The sequence below is a fragment of the Pelmatolapia mariae genome, linkage group LG20, assembly GCF_036321145.2.
Source record: "Pelmatolapia mariae isolate MD_Pm_ZW linkage group LG20, Pm_UMD_F_2, whole genome shotgun sequence".
Lineage (NCBI taxonomy): Eukaryota > Metazoa > Chordata > Actinopteri > Cichliformes > Cichlidae > Pelmatolapia > Pelmatolapia mariae.
The window spans coordinates 21,621,365-21,642,747 of record NC_086244.1 but is presented as its reverse complement, the minus strand read 5'-3'; the positions used below and the strand labels follow the sequence as shown (position 1 = coordinate 21,642,747).

At 42.1% G+C, this 21,383-nt stretch overlaps 1 protein-coding gene across 2 annotated transcripts; it reads left to right on the top strand.

Annotated features, from left to right (window-relative positions):
- The first annotated feature begins 3,906 nt into the window (after positions 1-3,906).
- Positions 3,907-21,331, top strand: LOC134619591 (proline-rich transmembrane protein 3). 2 transcript variants are annotated; one of them, XM_063465515.2, is made up of 4 exons: positions 3,907-4,670; positions 12,066-12,987; positions 13,191-13,493; positions 17,073-21,331. In XM_063465515.2, exons 2-4 carry the CDS (start codon positions 12,144-12,146, stop codon positions 19,091-19,093), a joined length of 3,168 nt encoding a protein of 1,055 aa, XP_063321585.1. In that variant the 5' UTR covers positions 3,907-4,670; positions 12,066-12,143; the 3' UTR covers positions 19,094-21,331. The 2 variants fall into 2 exon arrangements, with proteins under 2 accessions (XP_063321585.1, XP_063321584.1); XM_063465514.1 differs by having other exon boundaries at positions 3,908-4,670; positions 12,069-12,987.
- Positions 21,332-21,383: the final 52 nt, after the last annotated feature.

Sequence of the window (21,383 nt, the reverse complement as noted above, 5' to 3'; positions counted from 1 at the left end):
TTGCAGGTTTCGTCCAGATGGTTATAAATCAAAACTAATCTTACAGTAGGAAATGATTAACCACAGTATAAAAAAATATGTCCTTTGAATATAGACATTTCAAGTACACATACACTATTAAGAATATTTAAAAAATGTGCGTAGCAGTGCTGTGAAAAGTCTCAAGCCACCCCTCATTTCCTTATATTTTGTTAGGAAAATGAGTGGAGTGATTTACAGAAATGAGCAAATGTGGAAATTTAGTATATAAGACAAAAACAGGGTTAGTATAATTCTAACTGAACTCTCTGTCATTTCTTTAAGTAGTCTTCAGGACTAGTTCTGCAACATTTTGTGTACCATGCAGGTTTTTCCACTTTGGAAAAACAACTGCCTGGAGGGACAATATATCTTTTGTCCAGTATAATGACCATTTTCCCGAAGCCTTCGTTACTCATTATGTTTAGTGGACACACATTTTTGGCCAAAGGAACGTGACTGTGTTGAAGATTTCAGTGCATCTTTGTGAAGTGGATGGAAACATCGTCGTGCTGTACTGGCACACTTTTATGTTTGTCTGAGTTGGTGCTGGACGATTCACGTTAGCAAACACTGCACTGTTTTACTTAGAGACAAGCTCTTCAGCTTCCGCTTTGCAGGACATTTGAGCTTTGGTGTATATTTGTCTTTTTTTACTAATTCTTAAGGAAATGACTTTCAGATATCATACATCAGCTATAAATGTGTTTGGAAATCTTTGGAAATTTTATGCCAGTGGCATTTTTTGCAGATTTGGTGAGAGAAAAATTGCAACAAATGATGTGTTTTTGTAGCAGATTGTTAGTAACAAAGTGAAGAAACTTTTTTCCCTGTTTGCTAGGTTTTCTGTTATTTGTAGACACAACACTGGTTCATTCCAGTTGAGTTTTCTGTGCTTTAATGATTCACAGGTCAGTGTTAAGTGGTTTAACAACTACAAAACATTCCTCTGAAAATATTCAGGTACAAAAAAGTGAAAAAGCAGCCAATGTCCAAAGAAAAACTTTGAAATACTCTGTCTAAGAACTATTTTTATTCGACCTCTGATTCTGTTTCTCCTCGGTGTGAGCTCAAAAGTGGTCTCTGTGTGCTTTACCTCCACATTTTCTGTCTCCCACTAAAAGTGATGGATGTTATTATTTCTGATTAGTAACAGGCAGTATTATATAACAGTATCTGACAGACTAGCTAAACTGGATCAAATTTAAAGAGAACTATGTTGATTTACTAGATGTGGTGTAATCTAATGCTGCTGGAGGCAGCTGTGATGGACAGGATAGCAGTCCCCACATGGAAGTCTGTTTTGGGGGCCCAGAGATGGGGAGATTGTCTAGACTCTAAAGAATAATCTTATGGGTGAAGGGAAGCCACAGAGAGAAAGACTTTGAGCACAGTGCCGGCAGCAGTGTTTTAGATCTTAAGCTTTTCTAACTCATGAGTGTGTGGATGGACGTTAGCATATGAAGGTGTTGGCTGTTCTTAAAGAAAGAGGCTTATTTTGTGGAGAAAATTAATACTTTCTACCATCTGATGGGATCTCTGCTTGGCTTGCTGCGATTAAGGTTTAATCCCTTATAAATTGGGAGGAAGAAACAGGTTGTCTGCTTCAGGGTTATATTTCAGCACCCCTACCAGTATCAATTCAAATGACCACATTCCTGTACAAAGGTGGTATAGAAATATGACCCACAGTATTTATGGGTGTGAGGTAGCAGGAGCTTTATGTGCAGTTTACTGTTTGCCATTAAAAGCAAGTTAATTTAGTGAGGTTTAAATACAACTCTCCTCTGATTGTATTTAATGCCCACTCAAAATCTCTCATATGATTTAATGGCTTCCAGCTCCACATACATGTAATCTACATGGTTTGCTTGTTTTAATGGAACAGATGTTGTGGATGTAAGCATAGTCATGCAATTTGGGTCATTTTATTCTCAGTCAAGGAAAATTATAATTATTTAACTGAAAATGAGAACATGTTTTTTCAGAGTGGGTCTCAGTCTTTGTGAGGAAAATCAGTAATGTGATACTTGTATAAAAGCAAAATTAGAGGTATGTCTTAAGCAAATAAAATCTTCATGTTTAGAGAGTTGAGGTGGAGATGACAACCAAGACCACACCTGGCAAGTCTTCTGTGTCAGCTGCTATTGAATACTTGTGAATGCTGTGGGTTAATGTCTAATGTGGAAAACCGTTGAAAAGACACTTCTTGTTGGGGCATGCCTTTAAAAAAGAAGAAGAAACTTTCAGTTTAAACTCAACATGATGATGTGAGAAACCGACCTCTTATGAACACCCCTGAGGTCCCGCCCGTTCAAAGTTCAGACGAGAGAAAGCGAAAGCATCTAGGCATTTTATTTTTATTAGTTCACATACACAACATCATAATGATAGAAATACATCTTTGCTAACAGGAATACCAAAGCCTCCATATGAGCCAGAAAAATACTGCATGAAAGTAGCAAGAAACATGAAAAACTGATGTCATGTTGAAAGAAAAATATAAATACAAATGTATCTGAATTTCAATTTCTTTTTAAATAATCAACAATAAGTAAACTCCTTATAATACCTGTAATGACACAAAATTGGTATGAAAATATTTTAGAGAAAACTTTTTAAAAACTTTTTATTTTTTATGTGCCACCCCAGAATTTGATCGCACCCCTGCTGTGTAACCAAGGGTGGAAATTATAGCATGGCCAAAGAGGTTCATTATGTAAATATGTGATTATGTAATGATGAATAATTATTACATGCAGTTAAAGTGACAAACTGGCAAATTTTGCGGGGTGTACCCTGCCTGCCTTCCATGACAGCTGGGATAAGCTCCAGAGATGGACTCCCACTCATATATGTCACAGTGGTTTTGTCCACTATAATTCCCTAATTCCTTACTTTGAAAGCTGTAAACAAAGAATGTGTAAGACACTGTTATTTACTTTTACTTCTAGTAGTAAAATGACACACATTTACTCTTGTAACCACACTATATTTTATTAGCTCTATTACAGGGCAGCTGTGTCTCCTAGTGCGTTTTTATGGAGGCAGGTTGTCTGTGCACGTTAAAATCGTTATCCCTCATCAAATTTTCAGCCAGTTTCCAACTGCTTTTGTTTGCTTTTTATATTTTTTTAAAGGTTTATTTGTTATGTTTAATTTCCAACCTATTTGTTTGGACTCCCTTGTGCCACCTGATTTCAAAAATTCTGGAAACACCCCTGGGTCCCCGTGTCTGGTAGGAAGGGAAGTAAATAATAGAGAAGGTGACAGACCCAATAAGAATATATTATATTGGCCACAAGTTATAATAAATGTGTGAATTTAATCCCTTACTTACATCAGACAACACTCAATTCAGGCTATATAGTACTTGTGAGATGCAAAAAATACCTGCTGTACTTATATTCTAATCAGGCTGACACCCACTGCCTAATCTTCTATATTTGGTTGGTGCTTTAAAGTATGCAGGGTTAGGTTACTCATTCCCTACCTGGATTAGATATAATCCAGGTAGTGTACAATAATGTGATAACAATGCAGAAATGTGTGTGCGCCACCTGTTCAAACCCTTACGTGTCTCCTGCTTGCTCAGTAATAATGTAATGGCATTAGGAACAATCCTCTGAGCTGCACAGGATATTTTAGGACTCAGATGTACTGTCCAGACAATATAGCGAAAGTGACAAATACACAGGTGATTGGGAATGAGACCTGCTCCTAAGCAGGATTAATGTCTACAGTAAACTTGTCAACTTATGTCTGTGTTTGGTCACAGTCACCGCAAAGCTGCAGCCTCAACAGCATGTCCAAACTAGAAAATGTTTTGTTTGTGCAAGAGAGAGAGACAATCGGGCGAGGGGTGGGTGAAGGAAAGGCACTGAGCCAGGGTGCAGCACGAGGAAACTGTATCAGCTTGGCTCAGGCTGGCTTCCTCCCCTCTACAAAAGCCCAGTTGGAGGGCAGTGAAGAGGAGCTGGAGGCTAGAGTTTCAAGCACCGAACTGACAGTCCGTACTGCACAGAGAAATGTCAGGTGTATCCTCACCTCTCCACGCAAATATGAATTTGTTTCCACTCCTCTTCCCGGCCACTTTAACGGCTAGGTTTAACGCATAACAGCCAATTTTCAGCTATAATCCGAGGAAAAACCCCAGAACCTGGATACTACAGCAAGCTGTGTGATGATGTCAGTGGCAGTGTCGTCATATTTCCACTGGGCATCGTCTAAACACGCTGCTTTGTAAAGGTAGACGGGGTGACACGGAGCTCAGGTTCAGCTGCGCGTCCTATTGCTATTGCGTAACAGGCGTGCCAAGCGGAAGGTTGGCAGGTAGGCAGTCGCGTTTATCCGCTTTTGAGAGAGGAAAAAAATGAGAGGGAGGGAGCGATCTGGAGAGAGATGGAGCAGTCGGAGGGGGCGTACATCTCCTCAGTTGCTCGTGGCTAGAAAGCTGGCAACGATACAACGCTGCTGAAAGGCAACCTCTCTTTGTGCCCATAGAGGACCGGTTTGAACTTCCACCTCCGGCGGTTGTTATCCTGCGTGCGAGGTAAACCCGGACGACACCTTTGCTTTCACTTCAGGATGTCCTAGTCCTGATAGCCCTGCCGCAGCGGACGCCATCGACTCGGAGCCTCGCAGACCCGCAGGTATGTTTGTTTGTTGCTTGTAACGGACAAACCCTCACGGTAACAGTTGTTGGTTGACTGCTATGCGGCGAGACGTCTTTGCGCAGTGATATGCGTGACGCTGTCTCTACCTGTGCCGCGATGTCAGCCGTTGGCTCAGGTTTACAGGCGAGCATACGCTGCACGTTAATCTTTGCCCTTTATCTGTACCTGGTTTCCTCTGCGGTACTGAACTTTATGTGCGAAGTTAGAGGGAGTACTGCCTTATCACCCCCATCTCACATCGTGTAAGAAAAAGCGGCAGTTTGGGTGAATTTTGCCAATTAAAGCCATTCGCGACCGCGTGTCCCCGCAGTCAGGACGGTAACGTGACGTCGTTACTACTGCTCATCATAACTAACAACATGAAATATATACAGCTGGTCTTAAATCACCCCTATCAAGTAATAATAATAATAATAATGATAATTGGGACATAATTCATTTAAAATCACTCAAACGTAAAAGGAAATTGTTTAGGCTCAATAGACAGTAAGCATACAAAAAGGCTGTTTTCTTTGGTGACACAGCAACAAGTGGAGTGGGCCCTGTTATCTCTTTATTTGTCCCTTGCTGCCAGGTGCTCGACATGTGTTTTTAAGTGTGTTTACACAGGATAGCAGGCTCGTCCAACAAAGCCATATGCGCAAAGGCGCTGCGGCCCTTGTTTAGATGGTCTGGATTCACACCCATGCCTTATCGGGATTTAAGTGGAAGGTGAAGACGAAGAAGTGGAGTGCGTCTCTCAATGAGCTGCTCCAGAGTGCTGGTGGATGTAGTCGAGCAGAAAGAAATGCAACAGAACTTAATTTCAACAAAGAACCAACACACCCTCATCTGCTGACAAGGAGGGGAAAAAAGGCTTATCCTTTTCCAAAGAAGCTCCATAAAAACTTTTGCGTGGGACAATACAGTCCATAAAAGGTGCGCTATAACTACAAGTAGTCACTCATACTCGACCAGAGAACTTTAAACAAGCAGGACAGTTAAAACATCCCATAATTATACAGCCCTGAACTGTCAGCCTTTTGGAAAATAAGGCACAGCTTAAGATATTAGTGAAGCATTCATCCCAGAAGATGATCTGCCCACATCTCTTATATGGGTGCAGATCTTTATTATCTGTGGGAAGATAAAATATGCATTAAATGCTTTGTAACTATAAATCAAAGATGTCCATGCAGATAATATAGCTGCTTACTTTATTTTGCACATAACCTGCTTGCAAACAACACAGTTTTATTGCATGCAGCTGTAACAATGTGAGTGTCTGGGGTTTAAGTAAAGCCGCGGTTCAGTAAAAGGCCAACAGTTTATGACTTGCGATGCTTGCAGCTTATTTTCCTGAAGTGTTTTGCGGCTTGACACGGTTTGGCAGTGATCTTAGTCTGTCATCAGACTCGCTATCTTTCAGGGCGTGTTTAGTGTTTAACGTGTGAGTGCTAATTTGAAATTAAGGTTCCTCCCAAGTTGTGAATATTTGTCCAATCTGCTTGACTTTTTCTCCATTGTCACCTGTCAAATGTTAATATTGCCAATCTGTGTTTTATTTTTGTCTATCTAGATGTGTCTCTTTGTATGTGTGGAGTGCAGTTTGGGGCCTTAGCCTTTATGCCTGACCTTCAGCCTTTGATCTGTGGCTCGTGTAAAGGCGGAACATGACTCAAAGATGTTGTGGGGCTCAGCAATTTTAAGCGGGACATCCGCTTTAACTGGGGATCAAAGACATAGGCGATTGGTTCAGGACCCTCTTCTCCTCATATAGCATGTCTGTGGTGTGTGGTCGGTTACTCTGCTGTAGTTTAGACCCCGAGAGAGGCATCTTTAACAGGCTGTGGTTTGCATCAAGAGATAAATGGATGGTGTTAGTCTATAATGTATGTAAAGAGTTTGGTCATGGCTTTAAATGTATCAAAATAGTTTAAAAATATCAGTTTAGGGACTTTTTAATAAAAAAATTTTATGTGGTGGCAAGTTGAGAGTTGTTTGTAATCCATATGTTGTTTCAAGGTGAGGAATTTTTTAACGGTCAGACCAGCGACCTCCCCCACTAGTTGCATACCAACGTGACCACACTTACTCCCTCTTTCATTTCCCCCCTCTCACTTTTTCTCTCTCTGTCTCACATACACACTAATTCACACACACTGCTTCACAGTCCTACTTCTCCACCCACCAATATGCAGTACAAACAAGTTATACATCTGTAGAGTATGCAGATGTGCGAGCAGTTACACAGTGACACACCAGTCTTTGGTTGTTCATTCAGCCTCTTTATTTCTTTCTTTCGTTCTTTCTATAAGTTACATTTTTTTAAGTTTTCTTCCCATGAGATTTTCATTGGGAGTGGCCAGTTACCAAGCAAATCTGAGATGGTTTGGGTATATGCAGAGGAGGGATAGTGGATATATTGGATAAAGGATGTTTAATACTTAGCTACCGGACAGGGGGAAAAGAGGAAGACCTCAGAGGAGGTTCATGGAGGTAGTGAAGGAGGACATGCAGAGGGCTGATGTGACAGGAGAGGATGCTGAGGATAGGGTAAGATGGAGGGAGATGATTCGACCCCTGAAGGGAGCAGCTGAAAGAAGAAGAAGACGAGGGTTTTCCAGAACGAACCATAAAAAAAAACTTTTGGCTGAGTTCTTCTCTGTGGATGAATGCTTCTCTGATAAGTAAGCCTTCTTCACAAGACGCTCACATCAACACTGAATATTACAGGTCAACTAAGATATCAGAGATCTTTGTCTATAGTTGAGAGGCCTACCTATACTGACATAGATGTAGCACAAGTGATCGTATCTTCACATATAAACAGATTGAGACTATGTTTGATTTTAAGCCATACGAATGGCAGTGGCAGTAAGCTCATTACATTTTTTTTCCACTAGCGCCACAGGGAGGTTGTATCTGGAATATCTTGCCAACTAATGGATGGCTTGTCATTAAATTTGACTTATTTTCCCTTTTAGACTTATTTGCAACAACTCTTGTAGACACCCCTAAGTTTCTATGACACCATCAGGCAACCCTGTAGTTATTCCAATAGGCTGTTTTTTTTTATTCAACCATTTATATACAAAACATCAGCTTTATAATTACACCAGCTTCAGCTTTTCAGCTTTACAAATACTAGCATTGTAGCTAGAACATTGTGAGCGTGTTTGTATGCTAACAATTTAATTCAGTAGGAAAAATTAAGCGACTGTTTAAGTGCCTTAAAGCTACATTCTGTCTGAAGGTCACTAGATGAGGATAGTCTGGTTGCAAGAAAGACTTCTAAAATGGCTTTCCAGTGCTTTGCTGCATTTATGGGTTCAGTCAACGGATTTGCGATATACTGGACAAAAAGAAAATTTGTTTTGCAAGTCTAGGTCATGCTGTGTTTCAAAATTAAGGATGATCTGTGGTATAAAACCACGTACTCATTGGTTAAAAAGTCGTCAATGAAAAGTGTTAGCCAGTAAGCGTATGTTTTTAGAGTCAGACTTGGCCGTCTCTGTCACATCCAAAATAATCATCTCAAGCCTTCTTTTTTCTAGCATCAATGAAAAAATATTTTAAAAAACAACAACTTTGTACAGAAAAATTACCTATTACAGTTTTTGTCCTTTAAGTTCTGTTTGCAAACCACATGTCATTACATTAGAGCATTTTTAGAGTTAGACAGTTCTGGTATGATAAGCACAAATAGAGCCAAAGAGTATTACTTTATGGGTTCAGAGATGACCCCACAAACAGCCTGGTTGCTTGAAGGTATCAGTTACTGAGAACAAAAACATTTTTTTTTCTATACAAATCTTTTCAGAAGAAGACAAATTTTTAAGTACGAGCCAGCATGAAAGACTATCACCTAAAACAATCTACTCTAAATGAATAAAAAAATGGGATTTAATTTGGAAAAATTCAAGTAAACACAAGTGCAAATCAGACCTTGGTGTTTGAGTGCTCACTTTCAGCACTGGACAGTTATCTATACTCTGTCCTGATGAACACGTTGCATTAAGAAGTATTGAAGTTTGATACCTGACAAGTGCACATTAGACTGAAAGACACAAATCCTTCTGTTCACAGACTTACACTGAAATGTCCACTCAAATCAGTGGGAATGTTGCTCTGCCAGACTGTCTTCAATCTGGCAGCAAGTGAGAGAGAACATAACCAAGAAAGAGGGGGATTCTCCAAAGACTTTAATGCTCAAACTGCCCCCGCCCGGTTCCCTACACAAACTTTAAGCAGTAGCTTGCATTGTAATACATTACTGTAGACATGACATCGCAATTGCAATGGTTAGTAACTGATTAGTAACAGCTGTTGTAGTACTGAATCATATGATTGTATAACCAGCAGGTCTATAGTGTGGGCAAGGAGTTTACAGTAATCTTCAGATTGTTGCATGCTGCTGTACTATTGGATATATAATCCATGGGCATTTCCTGCACTGGACAAAGCACACATTGTGCAGGAAAGCGTGACGACATCTACACACCATGCTCAACACAGTGCAGATGAAATACAGAGTGATGTGTTCTGTCTGTGGCCCCCGGGGGCTGAACACGATAAAAATACTCAGACCATGCACACGTCTGCCTTCCCTCCATGGACAGTCACAGAGAGATGCACTGTCTTATTTGTGTATGTGTGTGGACTGTGTGTTAAAGATGGGCTAAGAGGATGCAGATTTCACACTAGCCCAGAATCGATGATCGCACTGATCTAGGCTTTGTGGAGTATGTGCTTGTTCGTAGGCTTCGAGGAGGTGCCTTTCTGCTTAAATTTACTCCACTCGTATTAGTTCAGTGGAAATTCCTAGTCATGCTGCTCAAATCCAGTGAAGGAGAACATTTTTGGAGAGCCGCTTCAGTGTGTGTTACTGTGTTCTTTTGGATGATGTGTGGAGATGAGATTAATGCTGACAGCATTTCAAATACAGCAGCAGAATGTTACTCCCTCGCCACTAAAGCCAAATGCCATTTGAGACTCATTATTCTGTTCTGCTTCCCCTCATACACACAGACTGACACATGTTGGTTTGCTTTTAGATCAAGATAATGGTATGTTTACTAAACGATATGTGGTAATAGTCAGGTTGTTCATGTTCTTGTGCCAGCGATTGCACACCTGCCAGTTAACCTCAGAAGAAAGGTGAAGTAGGATCAGTTTCTCCACATGGCTTCCTGGATAAATGGCCGTGTCAGCTCTCCATAACAAACCCGTTAATCCTGAAACATAGTTTCTGTGTGACTCTCTTTTTTCTCAGATATTTATATCCTTACTATCGGCATTCACTCAATCTTAGTCTAAATTTTACAGCTATCACTGCTATTCTCAGTATTAATCTTGTCCCGGAGCCCTTTAACTGAGGCATGTCCAAAGTCCGGTCCGGCGGCCCTAGGTCAGATCTTTTATGGCCCCTCGATCCTGCCTTAAAATCTATTATTTATGGTCCACCACCACAAACAGAATTAACAAAGTGTAATTTCTCTTTTCAGCCCATGTGTTTTATCTAAGTCTCATTTAAAATTGACCCGAGATACTGATATTCAGCGGCTTCACTGAAGTTACAGGTATTCCCGACAGCTTGATCTTTATGTTATTTTCTCTCCATATGTGAATGAAAAGTACATTTATTTTGTTAAGGCTTAAACTCACCTGATCACCGTAATGACAGCTCTTGTGTTATTGAAAATAAATTGTATTTATGCTTCCAAAAAGGCAAGAAGAATTGTTGGCCCCTGGGTGATTTTTCCATTAATAAATATGGCACTCTTGGAAAAATTTTTGGACACCCCTGCTTTAACTTATCACGCCAGGCTTCCATCTCCATCTCCTCTCCTGCCCAAACTCTTTTTGAACCACTTTCCTATCTCCACATTCTTACATCTATCATCTTTTTTCCCCTACTCATCGCTCTATTGTTAGGACTTTCTCAGTAACCCCTTTGCTAAACCAGCTCTAGTTAAATAAGGGATAAAAAGAAAGAAAAGAAAAGGGGGGGAAATTAGAGTTGGCCAAAATCTGACAAGACAGAGCAGAAGAGGTGGGTTGAGACTGGAAAGAAAATAAACAGAGGCTACTGTGAGTGGGTGGAGATTGAGATCTATAAGCACTTATGTTACCATACTCATTGACAGTTTTTTCCCTTCAGAAGCTCCCATGTGAGAAACTGTGTTTTGCAAAAGACCAGTATACGTTTCCTCACATAACAACAGTGTGTTCTCTCACCCGTGGTCCGGACTCACACATACTTATACACATTTTCCATACACTCACACAGATTACTCACACACTGCATATGTTCATGAACACAAAATGAACGTCAGCCGTGGTGTGGAGCTGCAGTAATTCCTGTGAGACCTAAAGATTGTGGCTGTGAATGGACCCTAGGTGATTCATCAGCAGCAGAATGAATTCCCCCATAGGCACCGATGTCTATTTTCTGTACTTTCCCTCCTAACGTTTCAGCAGTAGTGTCCTGACTCTCATCCCTGAGGTTATCTCCTGCTGTGAGTCATAGGTAGAAACTGGTGTGAAGGGAGATTTATATAAGTATGAGAGAAAGAAAAGGGGTGTTTTTTTTTTGGATAAGAGCAGCTTGTTTAGGGGACGTGCCTGCCAGCTGTTTGGCAAGATGACTCGTAGGATTGTGTAATCCTCAAGGGCCTGGGGGTTTCTACGTGTCACTGGGCTCCCTGAGCTTCACCACACTCGGTGTTACAGCTGTCAGCTTCTGGCATCCACGGCTTAAACATAACAGCAAATAAAGAAAGCAGAGTCCTGACGCTTGGACCGAAGATTTTTAAGGAAAAAGGAACTGATACTCTCTCCAAAGAAGTATCAGTTTTATGGAACAGCTAGTGAGGACAAAAGTTAACAAGTCCATCTGCCACGCAGTAAAACCATCTGTGACTTGATTTTCTTTTCTGGCTCGATCGTTTTAATGGTGTGACTTGTTATATAACTTACAAGCTGAACTTATGCTTTTATGTGTCCCATGTCCTCTGCAACCATACACCTTACCACACCCTGTGTGTCTGCTGTTGTCATGCTCCTAAAACTCAGTGGGAGTTTCACTGACCTACCTTCTGAATCAGTACAACAAAGGCTACAGCACATAATCTTTAAATCAGACATGACCAAAAATTCTTGCTTCACAATTCCTGTTATGGCGTGCTTCAGACCACTGCTGGTAAATTAGTAAGAATACAGGAATCGCCACTCAGAAGTTAAACCTTTTAGATTGATCTGATGCAATATAAGTAGGTTTTGAAACACGTTTCCTGCACCTGCGTGGTGTGTCTACATATTCGCAGTGCTTCGTATATCTGTGCTTGCGTAATGTGTTCACGAAATTAACACAATTCCTGTTTTTCTCAGCAGAAACGCAGTGAAAGGATGGTGTGACAGACAGACTTCCAGAGGAACCAGTCACTGCTCAGCGCTCAGAGGGAGACCATGGCTCCCATGTCCCTCATGCTCCTGGTCTTGCTCAGCTCCATCATCGATTTTGCCGATGCTCAGACCGTCATCGGCTACTCCTCCTCCTTCTCTTCTCTGGACCTGCCTAGCGATTCTTCACCTCCACCAACCAAGCAGACTCCTCGTTTCTGGCCATCTTTGCCTCCCAGGGGACGCAGTGATGTGCCCATCAGAGTTACAGTACAGGACAGGTTAACAACTACAAATACAGTGGAGCAGAGGGAAAGACTCCATCCATCGGTGACACAGTTCAACCGCCCTCTTCAATCTGCCCTTCCCACACAGAACCTTAGCAGCGGACTAATTGTAACCCAACCAACTGCCTCTAGGCCCAGAACTGACACAGCCAGTTTAGCATTCAGCAGGGCTTTCAGAAAGGGAGATGCCACTACAAAAAGCTCAACTCCACCTCCACTTGCGTTGGACTCTGCCGAAGTGGCTGAGCCTGCAGGTGATAAGACAGTGACAGGAGCGAATCCAAAGGAGGAAGCAATTAAAGAGAAGCAGGGTGTTGATTCACAAGGGTTGGGATCAGGTATTGCTCCAACGGTAATGTTTGTGAAGGAGGAATCACCCGATCCTCTGTCAACAGTTGATGATGAAATGGCACAGTATCGTCCGCAGGCACAGACTGCGGTCTCTAAGGTTTCTGATGTAAAAACTCCACCACTGGACAGTCAGACCGTGAAGCCTCGCCTTTTTTTGTTGACAACCACCAGCACAACCAGCGCCACTTCTACAACAGTAGCGAGTGAGAAAGCGATGACCCCACTGTCCTCTGTGGTAACACAGCAGACACTTAAGACTGTGCAATTAAAAGGTGAGAAATCAAAAATGCTAGGTTGTTACATGAGAATCATAATCATTATTATGCTAGTTAGTATTAAGATTGGGATCATTTACTGAATCAGTTTATCTCAGTTATCTTGTTTTTAATAATTGTTTGAAGCCTTAAATGTAACTGAATTTAAGTTCAGGTAAGGGGTTAATGCTCGATGTGTTTCCTTTCCTGAAAAATTCTAGGTGAACTGGGACCAAACACTCCTTCCACTGACAGAGTTACTCCAAAGCAGGACTCTGATGCTGCGATATTACCCCAACCCTCATCTACCGCGACTGGCTCTATTGCTAAACAGCTCCAGCCTGGAGCACAGCCGGTTACTACCCAAAGCAAGAAGAGTTCACATTCAAACACCACAAAACTACAAGTGACAAATACTTCTACACCCAGTGTGCTTCTTTCTGCCAAATCAACAACTCAGCTCAGCAAAACAGTACAACAAGGAAGACATGCTGCAAGCACAACAGTGCAGTCGCTGAAGATAGGTAAGAAACAAGAGCCTTGTATTCTCTGTTTCCTGTGTCCTCTGGTAATTCAAAATGGAATTATTTGTGCAGCTGGGACTTTTTTACTGGAAGAATTTAAAAAAAAAAGTCTTCAAAGGAGGGGAAAAGTAGACACACGTTTCCATGGAAAGTGGGGTTGTAATGTGTGGGTAGACACAGCAAGGGAGGTGAGAGAGCAAGCTTAAGAGGGGGTGGGCAGAATTGCAGCCAGGCAAAGAGATAAGAGAAAAAGGGGGGGGGGGGGCAAAGGGCCTAAAAAAGAGACTATTGGGAATACCGATGAGAGAGTAGATGGTGTGGGTGAAAGCAGAAGAAAGGTACTGGCATAGGAAATGCAGGGAGTGGAGATGGCAATGAAAACCAGATGCAGAGAGGAAAGGGGATGAGGGGAGAGGAGATGAGGAAAAGTAAATGGAAAAGGAAAAGCTTGACACGTGGGACACATGACCCAGTCTCTTAGATACCGTAAGAATAACATCGTTATGACTTTTAAACAGCAGGACTCTCCTTCAGAGCACCTTTAAAGGAAGCGCACTCAGGTTTTTGTTCTGTAAGCATGAGCCAACTCTTTTTCTTTCCAACATTAGCTTACGTTGGTTCAGCCAAAGCCATTTGGCCGATCCTTAACCGTGACATAATGGGCAAGGGTCCGAGGTCTGTTTTGCTCTTTCATACTCAGTCATGACAGCGGTAGCAGCTGCTGCGCTCATAATAAAAAGCAGAACACTGGTTAGTTCTATCATATGAACCTCAGTTCGTGCACGTACATTAGACCTGCAGAGATAACCTGATGAGCACAAACAACGATGCACTCAAACTCAAAACCCATCCGTATATCAAACAGTAACGTTAACTACCATAATGAACATGCTTACAGTTATGTACACACACACACTGGGAAGCTCCTCGAAGGAAAGTGGCTAGTTAGGCTACAGCACAAGTGCGTAAATGAAAACTTCACCATAACTGTGTTTCTAGTGATTATCGAAACTACATCAAACTCCGTCTCTCAGGTGGAGAAAGGGAAGACTGAAGTGAGAATCTTTCTCCCATTTACTTGCAAAAAGGATTAAAAGTAAAATAGATTTTAAGACTTTTTTAGTTTACTGGAGAAAACTGATCTGAAATTATGATAAAAATGTTGTGTTCACTGTTTTGCAGCCACTCCTTTTCCCATAGTTGTGTTTGGAAATATGCCTTTTTTTCACATGTGAGTCATGTGATGATAAATTTAGGCAGATTTGTCATACCCCCCCCCCCAAAAAATCCTTTTCAAGCATTAATTTCAAGTACGCTGTATATATTATCAAGTAGTTCTTGAAGTGCTTACTGAAACAGGAACTACCGCAAAGATGATTTGTGTTCTTTGTGTCTACATACCTGACTGGGGACTGATTTTGTCAGCACAGTAGATTTTCAGTAGTGCAAGGTTCAATCAAAAAACGTCATAGGTGTGTGCTTGAAATAAAAAAAAAACCCTTGCCATAGATTCTTTTTAATTTCTAACGTATCTGTATCTTCCTTATACGAGGTATCTTTATCCGGTGTTCAAACATAAAATATTTCCGAAGGTGGGTGTGGTCCGAGAACTCAGACTTCTTGGCTTGTGTTATCCAATCACATGGTGGTCTCCAGTTATTTTTCACCTCATTTCAACATGTGGACATATGAAGCTGTGTTGGCAGTGCATATGTGAAAGAGAAAAAAAAAGGGCAGGGGTAGGTTTAAATGTATCCAGCTGTGTAATGTGATCACAACATCTGGAATGTGTCTGGATTTTGCTCCTGTTAGAAAAAAAAACTAGAAGAAAGTAAAACATAGCTTTTGTATAAATAAAGAAGTGTGCCTGTGATCTGTATGCAATGCTCAAGCATGTGAAGCATTTTTGTGTGTGTGGTGTCTGCGTGCGTGATAAAATGAGGCAGCGAGGGAGAGGAGTGAGTCATTATTTAGTGTGGCAGTTTTATGGTTGTCTTCTACAGGGTGAGGGCGAGCTTAAAGTCTTCCAAGCAGTTGATGGTTTGAGTGTTTTACCGCTGATTGTATCGTTCCACCATCCATCAGATTTAAATGGGTGCGAAACAACTCCACATATTGTGTATGTTTGCTGTCTTTCTTAAATTATTTCTAAATTGTTACACATAGTAGTATTGTTACTGTGATACTCCAGTGTTATGTACTCAAGTGGCTTCCAAAGACCTCGGCGATGAATGAACCTTTGGTTATAATTTGTTGGATGTTTCAGAGTTATTCCAGGAGGAAAAGGTGGAGTGCCTTGAACAAACAGAGTGTGTGTGAACATGACAATATTAAAGAGAGAAAGAGAAACACAGACAGAGATGTTATATTGCCAAGATGTCTTGTCTCATTAGGTCATTTTGCATTGTATAATACTTTAAATGTGAACAGAAGTTTCCCTGGATCATACATGTATTGTGACACATCACTGAGTTGCATAACACAGATGTCCTTGTTAATTACATAATCTAATCCAATTAAGTCAGACAATTGCTTCCCGGTTATTCAGAGGAGCTCTTTTGTTAGTCAGATACATTTCTAATATAAACAAGAGGATCGGCTTGCAGTGCTGTTCGCATAGAATATTAGGGTTTTTGGGTGATTGACATTTCATCTTTAAAACTGGTTTTAGAACAGGTGCCTTGTCTTTGGATTCCATATTTATGTGCATTTTTAGGAAGCGATATGCAGTCTCTAGACTTTTGTTTTTATACATGAACACTTTGTTATTTCTATGCTTAGAAACAGTTATACATCTGATGGTAGTGAAAAGAGAGATGAGAGTGACAAGAAAACTGATGCTAATGCAATGGTGGACAGGCGATGTTGCTCCTCACCTTCTGGTGACCCTGAATTGGATAAGCGGCTGAGGAAGTGATTTCAGAGATTTTGAAGAGAGAAACGTGGCGCTCAAAAGATCCTGATTTTAGGAGATCTCCACAACAGCCAAGATTTGAATAGAGCAGTGGTTCTTAACCTTGTTGGAGGTACCGAACCCCACCAGTTTCATATGTGCATTCACTGAACCCCTCTTTAGTGAAAAATAAAATAGGATTGTTTTTCAAATTCAAGACATACATATGTTTTTTACTGGTGCACAAAATGAGCCGTGCATATCACGGCTGAGGCTCTGCCGAACCCCTGAGACCGACTCACCGAACCCCTAGGGTTCGATCGAACCCAGGTTAAGAACCACTGGAATAGAGGTAGAACATCCAGGACTTTTTTATTATATTGGATGGTGATTCTAAACAAGCAGTTTTTATGATCTGGAGCCTGGAAAATAAAGTTGATTTGATTTCACAGTTTGGCTTATTTGAGTAGATAGACCTTGGACAATGCACCTCTGCAGAGCTGATTAGGTTACTCTGCACAACTGAAAGGTCTCAGCTGTCTAGCTCATGACTGTGATGGTGAACTAAACCCCTCTAGTGGTTGTCAAAGGTTCTACATCTGTATTAATATCACTTCAGAACAATATAGCATATTTTGTGCATTTCAGCATTTGAAAATCAAAACTCTGTTCTTCTTTTTTTCTAGGGGTCTCTTCCAGTCTTACAGCGAGTGTTGTACCAGTCACCCAAACACGGTTTCGTCCCACATATCAGAATGGTATTATTCAGAAGAACCACTCTCATCAGCTATGGAGGAACCCTCACCCAGCTCCTTATTCCACTTCTGATCCAGCCCCCTCTCCCAGTGCCAATTCCTCACCTAATGCCACACTTCTTTACTGGGGTGATCTAAGCCGGACACTTGCTTTCGCCTGGGAACTTCATGTCTACGGATCTGCAAGCCTCTTCCTCTTGCTGTTTGCTGGAGCTGCTCTTGGCCTCACACTGTCCCCTGGCGCAAACTGTCCTCATCGTGGTGCTCTTGCACTGGCTAATGCTCTGCTGTTTCTGGCTGGAGGCCTCAGAGCAGCTCTATTTCTCATTGATCCCTATGGCACACGAAAATTCCTCCCTCGCCCTGCAGTTACAGCCATCTACAACCTGCCTCTGCACCTCCTGGTATGGACACATGCTGCCCTGGCGCTGCTGGCACTGAGGGTGGCAGGAATAAGTGCGTTACCGCCAACCATGGAGCGGCCTCCTCTGGTGGCTGTGCTGACTGTGTTGCAGTGTACCCTGCTGCTGGCAGCTGATCTGCTCTCCCCAGCCCTCTCTCCTGTGGTGCCTGTCACCCTACAAGTCCTGTCTCTGTGTTGGGGTCTGGGTCTCTGCCTGGGCTTTCTTTGCTATGTCTTCCCACGTATACGCTGCCCTGCTGTTCCTCAACCCGGAGTTTCCGAAGAGGTACGGAGAAAGGCCTGGACAGGGAGCAGGAGAATAGGAGTGATTCTGGGAAGAGTGCTGGCAGTGTGTGCAGTTCTTGGGGCTTTGTGTTTTGGGTTGCATGTCCATGCTATCTTGTGGCTTTACGGAGTGTTAGGTGACTGGACACGCTTCAACTGGGGATGGTGGCTAGTGCATTTCTGGGCCCGGCTCCTGGAACTAGCCTGGGGGTTCTCCCTGCTCCTCCTGAGCTCGTGGGTGTTCTGGAGGCCTCAGAGTTGCCGTGGAAGGGAAGAAGGTGGCCAGGATGGAAGAGCAGTGGGAGACCTGGCATCCCCTAGTCATTCTGTAAGCTCCCCTCAAACACACACCTGCTGGTCCAAGATAGTCCAGAGCCTGAAGGGTAAGCCCTGCAGGAAGTCTGACAGTAATGGCGTAGGGGGAGGAGGAGGTGGAGGAGTAGGAGAAGTGCCTAACAACTGGGCTGGCCAGGAGCGTCCTGGGGCTGATATCAGCAAGAGTCTGATTAGAAATCAGAACCACGAGCAGGCCGTTGCACAGCCACTTGTCAAAGACAGCAACCGGGGACAGAACCATAGGGGCCACTCTGCAGAGCGAGGCACATCTGACGGCTCTACTGGCTCCCTCCTAAGACTGCAGACATTTGGCCAGCCTCCGCAGCGCTCGGTGAGCGGCAGCCTGGATCAGGATAGGGATACTTCCCTGTCTTTCTATGAGTTTGACCTGCGGCCGCCCTCCCCCATCGACCTGACCCGCAGCATCGATGAAGCTCTGCACAGAGAACACCTGCTTGAAGGAGGGAGCCTGTTTCATCCTTTGAACCAGACCTTACAGTTCCCTTCCCCAGGCTCAGGGGTCAGTCAGGGGCCCTGGCTCCGCAGGAACAGTGATCCTCAGTGTCTCTCGGAGAGTAGCGAGGCTCCAACAGAGTCTTCCATGCCACTGGGGGGAAGCATTCTCAGCAGTGTACCCAGTAGGCAGGTGACTGCTCCCCCAACGCCATCCCACCAGGGTCACAGATGGGCTGGAAATGGGACAACAAGTGTCCCTTCATCAGTGTCCTGTCCTGTGTCACTCCGTCCCTCCAGAACCTCAACGGGGCATTTGGGAGACGATGGAGTGGACGACACGCGACCGTTTATCACCCCAGACTCTGAAAGTGTGCGAGGGAGAGCTGCGAGGCCTGTGGGGTCACGCAGTTACCTGGAAGTCAGTCGACATGACGATTCTGCCAGTGTCAGCAGCGAGATTATTGACCTATGAGCCTAACCTTGGACATGAGGACCAAATGACTGCACATCTAACGCATTCATTTAACAGTCACTAATCCTAACCAGGGATGCTGCAAATATTGGGATAATAGTATTATTAAACTGTGTAATAATACTTTTTGTCAGAAGAGTTAAAATATGAAAACAAGGATCTGGGTGACAAACTTAAAAGGTGTCACCTAGCTGCCTTTTGTCTTTGTTGATCAGATTAGCTGTTGATTAGCATAATTTATAGACAAACAGCACGCTCACTTTCCCATCTGTCTATCTTTTTCTTGTCTGTTTAACACTGGTATGACTTCAAGTACACTGGGAGCACACTTACATACAATTCCTGAGAATGGCTCCGTGCTTGTGACTGGCTTCAGATTTGTGAAGCTGATAAATTTAATCTTTCAAGAAAGTAAGTAGATTTAGATATTCAAGTTCTTGCTTGGAAACATTACTTTAACACCGTTAAGTTTAAAGGGTAAAAGACAAATGATGCTCCAAGTGTCTTTGTGTCCTGTTCAAATGGTTTCTGCAAAAAGAAAAATACATGACTGCATATGATTGCTCATCAGTTTAATTCCTTACTAGAGTTTATTTGCTGTCTTTCATATTTCAGTTTGCTTCGTGATGTAAAGTTGTGCCATACGTAATCAAAGTTGGTTTCTGTGCTATTATTAATGGTTTTATAAACCCATTATTTGGGTTAACGGTCTCTAGCATCTTAGCATTGTGACTCAGCTGCAGATTACTACATCTAAGCTCTTAACTTGCTGCTGCCATCATTGTACTTGTCCAGTTTGCCTTGTATTTTAAAACCGGTTACATAAAGAGGCAGGCGATAAACAACAGCCAGAGACACAGCTGCGGAGCAGACACCTGCTAGCATGTGTTCCTGAGGTTTTTAGCTGTTGATGAAATTGACAGACTTTAAATACGGAACTCAACTATGATGCATTTTGTTGAAGGACAAAGCTTTGCAATCAATAACCATGCTTAACTTAAGCCTCTGAATAAAAAGCTGCATTCAGTTCAATATGTTTGGTATCTAATTACATGCTTCATAGCTTTGCAGGGCTGCAGCACACAAGACCAGCTTAGCATGAACCTCAGAACTCCTATAGTTAGGCCTGACTCAATAACGGAGCACTTAACCCCAAGCCTGAGCACTAGACTGAAGTATTTTATTACTAAAAAGGAAAATATCTTTGAAATCTATGATGTATAAGCAACAATGTAAATAGTTATTTTTGATGTTTCATGAATAAAGGTGTATTTGAAACAGTTATAGTTGTTACTGTGAAAGACAATCTAAGTGATATTGCTTATGCGTCTGAGCTGTGCAGACAGTTTTGCTATTTCGACGTCAGATTGTGGCCTGTTTAGTACATGCAGAGCTGTGACAGCTGATGCTTGACTGCAGATGTTATGTTAAGGACTTTTTGGGCTATGCTCAGAATTTAAAAAAGATGGAGGTTTAGCGAAGTGTACAGTTAACGGTCAGGATCGGTTTGATTTTTTTTATTTCAGCTTTTCCTGTCGTTAACGGTGACAAAATTATTGGGGGAAAAACAAACAAACAAAACAAAAACAACATTTTGGTGAAACCATATTTAGTCCATTAATTCATTTGAACTGTTTCTGATCCTAAAAGATAGCTCAGTGGTTCCCTCTGAAACTTGAACGGTTTTGCTCCAACTTGAGATATACTTTATTTTAAATGACACGTACAGATTTATCATTGTGCTTCAGTCTTTGAATGTTGTTTTGAATATGTGATGATAAAGTGACATTTTGTTTTGCATTATTTGGGAAGAAACATAGTTACTCATGCCTCTGTTCCTGATTAGAGCCAGTCCCTTACTTGTTTTCCGGTTACCTCAGGGTGACTTGCAGCACCTCCCAGTGATGTGAGACGCTTGACTTATATAGTATTTACAGTACAATGGCCTTTTGTTGCTGTCTACATTCCAGTGAACCTGTATAATTTTACCGTATCAGCTCTCGCCATTACCGCCATTACTTATTTTACTTCATGGCAGCCGTGGTTCCTCCAGCAACTGTAGTGTTGTCCTACAGAGCAGTAAGTCCCGTAGAAAATGTGCCCCTTTCGGTCTTTAGCCATTTTGCAGAAGTGCAGTGTTAACATCATCTGTTTACTTTGCTCACTGAACTTTTGTTCTTGTATTTCTTGCTGCATTTTTTGTTTGAATTTAAATAAAAATGATAAAACTCAAACCCACCTTTGTTATCATGTTTTTCTTTATTTTTACTTGCATATCTAACACAATGGC